The sequence below is a fragment of the Ovis canadensis genome, chromosome 7, assembly GCF_042477335.2.
Source record: "Ovis canadensis isolate MfBH-ARS-UI-01 breed Bighorn chromosome 7, ARS-UI_OviCan_v2, whole genome shotgun sequence".
NCBI classification, from domain to species: domain Eukaryota; kingdom Metazoa; phylum Chordata; class Mammalia; order Artiodactyla; family Bovidae; genus Ovis; species Ovis canadensis.
The window spans coordinates 28394411-28404375 of NC_091251.1; the positions used below are offsets into that span (position 1 = coordinate 28394411).

Genomic DNA, 9965 nt, shown 5'->3' on the forward strand with positions numbered 1-9965 from the left:
CATTGCCCCCCAGCACTGCAGCTGGTTAGTACATGTCTCCCCCGTGGATGCAACTCCTTGAGTGGAGGGCCTGGGTCTTATCTGCTTCTGGTCCAGCCCTCCCTGGGGTCTGGATCAGGTTATGCATTGAGCATATGGCCTCTAAACTAATGGCCAAAACCAAGCAGCTATGCCCTGGAGCTCCTCATGGGGAGGACAGCCATCCTGGCCCATTATATCCTCAGCCCCACTAGGTGAGTCACTGGGTGGGTCCGAAGTCCCCCTCTTCTCCCTCTGCCCTTCCCCAATTCTGTGGACTCTAGGTGTTCCAGAAGGTGGCTGCTGAGAAGAAAGGCAAAGTGCAGGTCTTCTTCTGTGGCTCCCCAGCTCTGGCCAAGATCCTCAAGGGCCACTGTGAGCAGTTCAGCTTCAAGTTTTTCCAAGAGAACTTCTAGCCCTGCCCCTCCCAGCTCTGCCCCAACCCACTGCCTGCCAGCCTGATCAGACTGCTGCTAGTGCCTTGCAGGGACCAGCCTCAAGAGGACCCAGTGAATCCAGCTTCACGTGCAGAACAGGAGGCCCTAGGAGGCAGACGGACTTCCTTGAGAGCCCAGGGAGAGGGCAGGGCCTTGTGGGGTGCTGCTGTGAGTTTGGGAATTGCTGTGAGGCTGGGCAGACTTGGCTGGGGGGTAGAGGGGTGGAGGTGACATGGTTGAGGGGCACAGGGGGCCTTCCCAGACCAACCCCTTCTCCAGAAGTCCTCTGAGGACATCTTCCCTCCTCCTACAGTTGTCCCAGACCCACCTGATCATCACAGTCATTCTGGAACTTACACACACACACAGCATTTTATTATGAAAATTTTCAAACATACAGAAATTTAAAGACTTGTCCAGGGAACAGTGTTACCCACTGTCTGGATATCCTCAGTTAACATTTTGCTGTGTTTGGCTTAGTACGTATTTTCCATCTCCCCTTCCCTCTGTTCATCCAGGCTATCCTGTTTTTCTGATGCATTTCAAAGCACACCTTACTACTCAAAGGAACTTTCTTTAAAGGTAGATTCCTGGGACCCATGCCCAGAAATTCTGATTCTGCAGATCTGGGGTTGAGACCTGGAATGTGTGTTTTATCCAGAATCCATGTCCATAGGGAGCGATGAGCAGCTAATTTTCCCTTCTCTTTATGTTGTTGTCTTCCCATCTCTCTGTATATTGTGTCCTTTTTCTTCTCTCTGCCTATCTCTTTGTATCTCTCCCCTGTGTGTGTCCCTTCCTTGCTCAGCATGATGCTTTTCCCTTCTCTCCACACACTGAGTCATTAGAGAAGTGGGATGGAGACAGAGTCTCTGTGTGTGTCTCTCCATGGGGGTCACAGAGAAGTCCTGTGCCTGGGAATCTGGCAGGTTGCAACTTGTAGCTCAGTTCTGCTGTGCCCCAGTGGTGTGGCCCTGGAAACCTCCCCAAGCTTGTTTCTTCATCTGAAGGATGGGCCTGATGCCCCACCTGCCTGATCACAGTTGCTGGGGGTGAAATGAGACATTACCAGTAGTGCTCAGGACGTTCATCCTCTGTCCCTGGGTGGCTCTTTATTGCTCCAGCATCTGAGTCTCTGCATCTTCTCTCTACTTCGTGAAAGTGAAAGTCACTCCGTCGTATCCAACCCTTTGCGACCCCATAGACTATACAGTCCATGGAATTCTCCAGGCCAGAATACTGGAGTGGGTAGCCTTTCCCTTCTCCAGGGGATCTTCCCAACCCAGGGATGAAACCCAGGTCTCCCACATTGCAGGCGGACTCTTTACCAGCTGAGCCACAAGGGAAGCCCAAGAATACTGCAGTGGGCAGCCTGTTCCTTCTCAAGGGGATCTTCCTGACCCAAAAATCGAACCAGAGTCTCCTGCATTGCAGGCGGATTCTTTACCAACTGAGCTATCAGGGAAGCCCATTCTCTACTTCATAGCTTCCTTTATGTCTGTGTTGGAGCCTCTGTTTGTTTCTTTCACTGTCCAGACAGGAGTCGATGGCAAGGACAGCAAATACAGACGCTCCCCTGGGAGACTCTTTGGGGAGGAGATGTCCTGGGTGGTAGGCAGGGGCAGAAGGGCTGGCCTCACCCCTCAGATCTGAGCTGGGTGTTTTCTCTCTGCCCCACACTGCAAGCCTCTGGGGACTTCACAGTTGCTGCATGTCCTCCGCCTTGGCAGCTGGTCTTGCTGTGTTCCATCTCTTCTGTGACAGTCTAAACTCTCCTCCCCAGAGCAGCTTTCTGGGAGTTGGAATCAGGCACTTTCCAATGGGACTGTAGAATATACCTTTCTTTTCTGTGGGTTAGAAGTCCTGGGCACAGAACAGGTAAAGGTGACGACCGTGATGGTGACACCTCTTATAAAGGGCTGGGCATCAGAGAGGAACCTGGGACACAGCAGGTGAGGGGAGTTTGGAGGACTCTGGAGTCATCTTGTGGGCGACAATGAAACGGCATGGGTGAGAGAAGTGCTTTTCAAACAGCAGCAGCAAAAGGGGACCTCCCTGGTGGCCCTGTGGCTAAGACTCTGTACTCCCAATGCCAGGGGTCCAGGTGTGATCCCTGGCCAGGGAACTAAATCCCACACGCCACAACGAAAAGTTCCCATTCCACAACTAAGATATCCCACATGCCACCACTAAAACCCAGCACAACCAAATATTTAAAAAAAAGAAAAAAGCAGCAGCAGCAAGAACACAGGACTGGTGGATAAGGATGCTGAAGCACAGCTTGGGGCAGAGGGCAGAGCACAGCAGGAGGACTGAGACAGAGAAAAGATGGGACCCAGGACGTCGTATTCCAGATGCAGGAGGAGCAGGAGGAAGGGTGCGAGGGAGAGGGGGACCCCGCTGGCAGCCTGGAGGTGGAGGAGGCGGCCACGCGAGCCGCACGGAGGGCAGGAAGGAAGGCCACCAGGTTCACAGGGCCTCTCCTGGGGGTGGGCGTCAGCATATCTGTGAGGCCTTGTGTTGGCGTCTCTGTGCACGATTGTGTTTAATTTCCAACAAGCCTGGGATAGATATCTGCCAGGAGCCACCACAGGAGATCCCACCCATGACAAGGTCATGTGGAAGAGAACTGTTAAGCAAGGCTTCAGGACTCAAGGGGCTCCCTAGGCTTTCTCGAGCATCTACCCCAAAACCAGAATCTGTCTGTTTTACTGTTTCATGACTTTCACCAACTCCTCTGACATTAACAGGGGCTAACCCTGACCACCTTTCTCTGGAGAAAATCAACTTAGGGCTATAGCTAATAAGTCTCCTGGACATGAGAGGAATATTTCAAATCAAACCCCCTCTTAGCGTTCTAGCTTGCTTGGCAGGTATATCCAGACTCTTGCAGCTACACATATGATTATTTACAGCCTCCCAACTGTGAGAGGCATGGAAAGCCTAAATCATAGAGCCTTTCAAAGAGTTAAAAGTTATTAGAGTAGTGCTAGTGCTGGTGTAGGATTTCATTATTGGGCCAATGCTTGTTGCTAAGTTCCCATATCTCTTATCCACTGTGCACCTGGGAGTACATTAGTTAACATAGTGAGAATGTAAGAAAAACAAATATAGCCTTGAAATTAACCACATCAGAACTTTGAGCTAATTGGTTCTTTTTTGTAACTCACTGCACCTTTGCTCTGTAAAAAAATGTAACTCTGTTTAGCATTTTCTGAGGCTGACATAGATTAGAAATATAAAGAAAAAACACTTTGAAGGAAAATAAGTTTTCTGGTTGAGCAGCATCAAAAGAGGGTCATAAAATGTTCACAGGCCTCCAAGGCCAAAAGATACTGTACACAACATCATTCGTGGTAAAGGTATGCAGAAAAAAACCTGGTTTCAATAAGGGCAAAACTGCTGGAATGTTTTGGCTGACTCTGTATGACCTTGCATCTTTCATTTCCCTCTATGTATAAGGCAAAGTAACCTTTTAAAAATAAAGCTATTGGGCCTCACTCAAAGAAGCTTGGTCACCCCGCATCAATCATTTTCTCTCTCTCTCTCCCTCTCCCTCCTTCTCTTTTTCAGGCTGATCCCTTGGAGCATAGAGGCTCCCTGCGTTCACTTATCTGCCCAGGTTTCTAAGACCTGAACGGGAAGACGTTCTGCGTCTTCACTCCCTGGGGAGACCGGGAGGGCACCTGTGGCCTCTGTGAACAGGGCAAACTTCTTGTCTCAGAGTTTTATTGGCTTTCTATGTAAACCAAGGAATATCAGCCTCTTTCTCTCCTCTATTTTCTTATCTTCAACATTCTTTCCTTATTTCTCTCTAAATCAATTGCCGACGCCATTTCTCCTTCGGATTTCCCTGGATCCTGCGGGGGCTGGACCCCGGTGGACATCTAACTCCCATGGAGAAACTCGGACCAAGAACAGTTAACTTACTAGCCTGGGGTCACACTCTTGGAGCCCATTTCTTCCTGTTGAGTCTGTGTTTTCGCCTTATCATCAGACTTGGGAAAGCTCGGGGAAAAAAACAACTGTCACTCAGTGGAGTGTAGATGTAAGCTAGGAGGGTGTCCTGATGGGGGGCTGGTAAAGAGAATATAGCAAAGTCATGTGGCAAGAGTTGGCAGAGCATTCTAGTGTGTGCTAACAGGACTTCACATATACACACACACACACATACACACTCACAGTCACCACTATCTTACAGCTTGCCCAGGACAACTGTTCATATTCCTGAAACACTGGTCCCCCAGAGTGCAGTCCTTTGCTCTCTCATTACAGATTTCCACTGATCTGCCACTGTATGCAAACAGCCAACTCTTCATATAGAATTTTATCTTCCAAAGGGCGTGGGAGCATGTGGAGGAACTTGCACCTAGATTCTAAAATCCTTGAAGGATCCACAGGCATGACTTGTGACCATGTGTGTCCAAGGCTTTCTCTCCAGACATATTCTAGTTACCCACTGGAGGGCACTGCGGAACCAGCGATCTCAAGAGGGTTTGTTTTGCTGGGAGGGAGACTGGTTTCTGAATGGTAGTGAATCCAAAAGAGCCAGGGAAGAAAGCCCCCCAAAGCTCTCTGCTAGAGGCAACTCTCCCTCAGACAGAACCATGAAGCCAAGAAACTTCATTTTCAAGATTAGAGTTTCTTGGGACTTGGTGGTGGTCCAGTGGTTAAGACTCTGTGCTTCAGAGTCTTACACACCTTCAGAGTCTTATGCACAGGGTGCATGGGTTCCATCCCTGGTCGGGAACTTCCACGTGTCGTGAGGCATGGCAAAGAAAAAAAATCAATTTCTCCAGCTGCCAGCCTCTTACCCCAACACACAAACACACAAATGCACACACAGCCCTCCACCTCCCCACCCTCTGCTATACACCCACACCACACCACACACACACACACACACACACACACACGGCCCTCCACCTCCCCACCCTCTGCTACACACCCACACCACACCCCTCCCATCCCTGCACCCAGTGTACAAGTTCTGGGCTTTCCTCTTTTCCAGTTGCAAGGTCAGAGCAGGTCTGGGGCGGCTGGCTGGAGGGTGGGGGGAGTTCATTGGCCCAGGCTCTGCCACCTCACATCATCATAGGTGACAGGATCGAATATGTGGGTGTACAGATTAGCCGGGCCGTCCACCTGGATATTTCCTAGATGCTCAGATCGGGGCTAACCTGCAGTTAACCAGAAACAAGCACATCCCCGCGACTGGCTGACTTTTCTCCTTCCACCCAGGTGTTGGCAGTCCTCTACGTGAACAGAAAGGGACTGCAGGTGAGCTCGAGATCAGGGCAGGTTATTAGGGTGTGTACCACCCACTCCATCAAGTTGGGAGCTTCCAGAGGTCAGGCCTGTGGCCCCAGGGCCTCCTGTAGAGGGGAGGGGCCTCACGGGGATATAGCCCCCCCCAGGGGAGGGGCCGCTTCTCCTCGTGTAACTGTCACGGTAATCTGGGAAACAAAAGCGAGAACACAAGCCCACTGAACGAATCGCCTTGTCAGCCTCCACGACGCTGCTCTGCTGTGACGCCAGCTCTGGAGGGGACAGCAGCATCAGAGACACAAACCGCCTGACAGCCCCCGCACGTGCAGCCTGTTATACACTGAGAGCCGACGGTGCTGAGGAGTGTAGCCGCCTTGCAGACAAGGTGGAGGTTGCTCAGTCACTCAGTTGCGTCCGACTCTGTGACCCCATGGACTGCAGCACACCAGGCTTCCCTGTCCACCGTCTCCACGAGCTTACTCAAATTCATGTCCACTGAGTCCGTGATGCCATCCAACCGTCTCGTTCTCTGTCCTCCCCTTCTCCTTCTGCTTTCTTTTTTTTTGATTTGTATTTCTTTATTAAAGGTTATTTTTTCATATGTTTATCGATATTGGTGTTTCTTTTTTATTTTATTTTTACTTTATTTTACTTTACAATACTGTATTGGTTTTGCCATACATTGACATGAATCCACCACGGGTGTATATGAGCTCCCAATCCTGAACCCCGCTCCCACCTCCCACCCCATACCATCTCTCTGGATCATCCCCGTGCACCAGCCCCAAGCATCCTGTATCCTGTATCAAACATAGACTGGCGCTTCGTTTCTTACATGATAGTATACATGTTTCAATGCCATTCTCCCAAATCATCCCACCTTCTCCCTCTCCCTCAGAGTCCAAAAGTCCATTCTATACATCTGTGTCTCTTTTGCTGTCTCGCATACAGGGTTATCGCTACCATCTTTCTATATTCTATATATATGTGTTAGTATTTTGGGCTCCAAAATCACCGCAGATGGTGACTGCAGCCATGAAATTAAAAGACGCTTACTCCTTGGAAGAAAAGTTATGACCAACCTAGATAGCATATTCAAAAGCAGAGACATTACTTTGCCAACTTAGGTCCGTCTCATCAAGGCTATGGTTTTTCCTGTGGTCATGTATGGATGTGAGAGTTGGACTGTGAAGAAGGCTGAGCACCGAAGAATTGATGTTTTTGAACTGTGGTGTTGGAGAAGACTCTTGAGAGTCCCTTGGACTGCAAGGAGATCCAACTAGTCCATTCTGAAGGAGATCAGCCCTGGGATTTCTTTGGAAGGAATGATGCTAAAGCCGAAACTCCAGTACTTTGGCCACCTCATGCGAAGAGTTGACTCATTGGAAAAGACTCTGATGCTGGGAAGGATTGGGGGCAGTAGGAGAAAGGGACGACCCAGGATGAGATGGCTAGATGGCATCATGGACTGGATGGACATGAGTCTGAGTGAACTCCGGGAGTTGGTGATGAACAGGGAGGCCTGGAGTGCTGCGATTCATGGGGTCTCAAAGAGTCGGACACGACTGAGTGACTGAACTGAACTGAACTGAACTGATACTGTATTGGTGGTTTTCTTTCTGGCTTACTTCACTCTGTATAATCGGCTCCAATTTCATCCATCTGATTAGAACTGATTCAAATGTATTCTTTTCAATGGCTGAGTAATACTCCATTGTGTATATGTACCACAGCTTTCTTATCCATTCATCTGCTGATGGACATCTAGGTTGTTTCCGTGTCCTGGCTATTGTAAACAGTGCTGCGATGAACATTGGGGTACATGTGTCTCTTTCAATTCTGGTTTCCTCGGTGTGTATGCCCAGCAGTGGGATTGCTGGGTCATAAGGTAGTTCTATTTGCAATTTTTTAAGGAATCTCCACACTGTTTTCCATAGTGGCTGTACTAGTTTGCATTCCCACCAACAGTGTAAGAGGGTTCCCTTTTCTCCACATCCTCTCCAGCATTTATTGCTTGTAGACTTTTGGATCGCAGCCATTCTGACTGGTGTGAAATGGTACCTCACTGTGGTCTTGATTTGCATTTCTCTGATAATGAGTGATGTTGCTCCTTCTGCTTTCAATCTTTCCCACCATCAGGGTCTTTTCTAATGAGTCAGCTCTTTGCATCAGGTGGCCAAAGTATTGAAGCTTGGAGAGATTAGGCACTCCAGTTGAGACCAGTTGCGGGCAAACTCCCGAGAACTGTGCAGTGTGGAAAGGCTTTTGCCCTCTGAGATCTAGGAGGCGGCCTCTGCATTTGCTCTGTGACCTTGATCTGCCCTGCGACCTCTCGGAGCCCTCCCTCCCTCAATGAACAGATGAACGTGTGCGCATTTAAACGCTTCTACATGCATGGTCTTTCCAAAAAGTTACACAGAGATGTGTTATATCTGCTCTGAGTGGAAAGGACGGTGTTAGGTTGTTGGTTTTTTTCACCATTTTATATTCTACCCCTCTATCAATTTGGAAATTTTTATGACAAACGTGAATTAGTTTTATAGCTGTATTAAAAAAATCCAAAATAGAAGGTTAATTAAAAATTCAAATGCCATGTTTTGATGTGTTCCCATTCCATCTAACAAAAAACAAACAGTGTCTGTGTATCAGGCAGGTAAATAGAAATGTGTTGGAAGAGGGTAAGAAGGACACACACCTAACAGTGCCCAGTGGTCAACTGGAAGGAGGTAAAGGAGCACTTTGAGCAGTGCTCTCTGTTCTATTTCATGTATTTCTGTATTACCCATGGAATGTTTCACAGCATAGAATTTTTATACCATGCACTTCATATATTACTCGGTTTTTATCTGCGTCCTTTTTAAAAGAATAAAGCAGAATGGAGAGAGCGTCTGAAGTGAAAGTCACTTAATTGTGTCTGACTCTTTGCAACCCCATGGACTATATAATCCATGGCATTCTCTAGGCCAGAATACTGGAGTGGGTAGCCTTTCCCTTCTCCGGGGGATCTTCCCAACCCAGGGATCAAACCCAGGTCTCCTGCATTACAGGTGGATTCTTTACCAGCTGAGCCACCAGGGAAGCCTGATAGGAATAAAAGAAGCCCAAAAAGAATAATGCAGAATGGAGACAGCATCTGAAGTGTCTTCTAAAGACCCCTCATATTGATTAGTTCTCCAACAGGAGTGTCTGGGGCACTGCTCGCCCTGGGAATGGGCCCCTTACACTGGGGGCGCTCTCCCCTCTTCTACAGAGTAAGGCTGCGCCAGTGCCCAGACTCAGAATGCAAAGCTGCCGGCCAAATGTGCTCTAAGTATTCAAATTAAAGGCCCTTCCAGGCCCAGGGCTGGTCCAGAAAGACTGCTTCGGGGGCACTGACTCTGCTAAACAAATACTCACATTAACCAGTCTTCCTGACAGATTGATGCATCTTTTTATGATCTGTCTTTACAACATGATGACTCTCTCCTTTTAAAAATAAGATTAATTCAGACAAGACATTTTTTTTACAGGGAAATCCATCCCAGGGGGGAAGAAGACTCCAGCAGAAAGGCAGAGATGGCTGGAGAAAGACCACTCTCAAGGAAGCTTCCCGCCTCCCAACATTAGCTCTGTGATAGTGGCCCCAAATTAGCTGCCCTAATCCTACACCACCTGGAATCACCCCAGTTGCATGAGTGTTGCCTCCTGGAGAAAACAAAATAAATCAGGGAGTGGGTTTCAGTGGGGGTGGGGGGCGGAGAGGGGGCAGGAGGAAGTGAGGGAGGGAATGGGTTTGTTTTTTTTTTTTTTTTTGGTAAAAGAACAAAGTTCTGAGATTCTCCCAAACTTGTTTGGACATATGTGTATACAGATTAAGCTTGTCTTTAAAGAATAGAGAAGTACATCCAAGGGAAATGAATTATTTGTCTCTGTCTCTGTGTCTGGAATAGCACTACCATCTACCAGGTGCTTGGCAGTGGTTCGTGAAAGCTTCTGCACTGTGATCCCTGTTTCAGCTGGTGGCATCAGCCAGGTACCCTTGATTCCTCTGTCTCCCCATCTTCATCCCTCAGCCAGCCACCAGGCGCTGCCAACGTGTTTCTCACATCCATTCCCTCCTGTGTCGGTCCTGCCTCGGTTCAGTCCTTCCATAGACTGTTGCCTGGAGTATTATATGATCTCCTGGTTGGTCTTCCTTTCTCCAGCCTCTCCAGGCCTGATCCATCCTCCACACTGTTGCAGATCTGATTAGACCCCTTCCTG

The 9965-nt window shown here is 48.7% G+C and overlaps 1 protein-coding gene across 19 annotated transcripts in view; it reads left to right on the top strand.

The window, feature by feature from the left end:
* Positions 1-9621, top strand: part of NOX5 (NADPH oxidase 5) — a 72468-nt gene extending 62847 nt beyond the window's left edge. For 8 of the 19 annotated variants that reach the window (XR_011258079.1, XM_069595494.1, XM_069595498.1 and 5 more), the window contains one exon: positions 9233-9621. Coding sequence is in view for 15 of the 19 variants with exons in the window: in XM_069595498.1 (XP_069451599.1) it covers positions 9233-9354 (122 nt within the window). In the remaining 4 variants the exon portion in view is untranslated. Of the gene's footprint in view, positions 1-302; positions 3962-5696; positions 5736-5962; positions 6330-8376; positions 8450-9232 lie in introns of those variants that run through there. The other 11 variants (XM_069595506.1, XM_069595490.1, XM_069595491.1 and 8 more) reach the window with 4 other exon arrangements.
* The last annotated feature ends 344 nt before the right edge of the window (positions 9622-9965 follow it).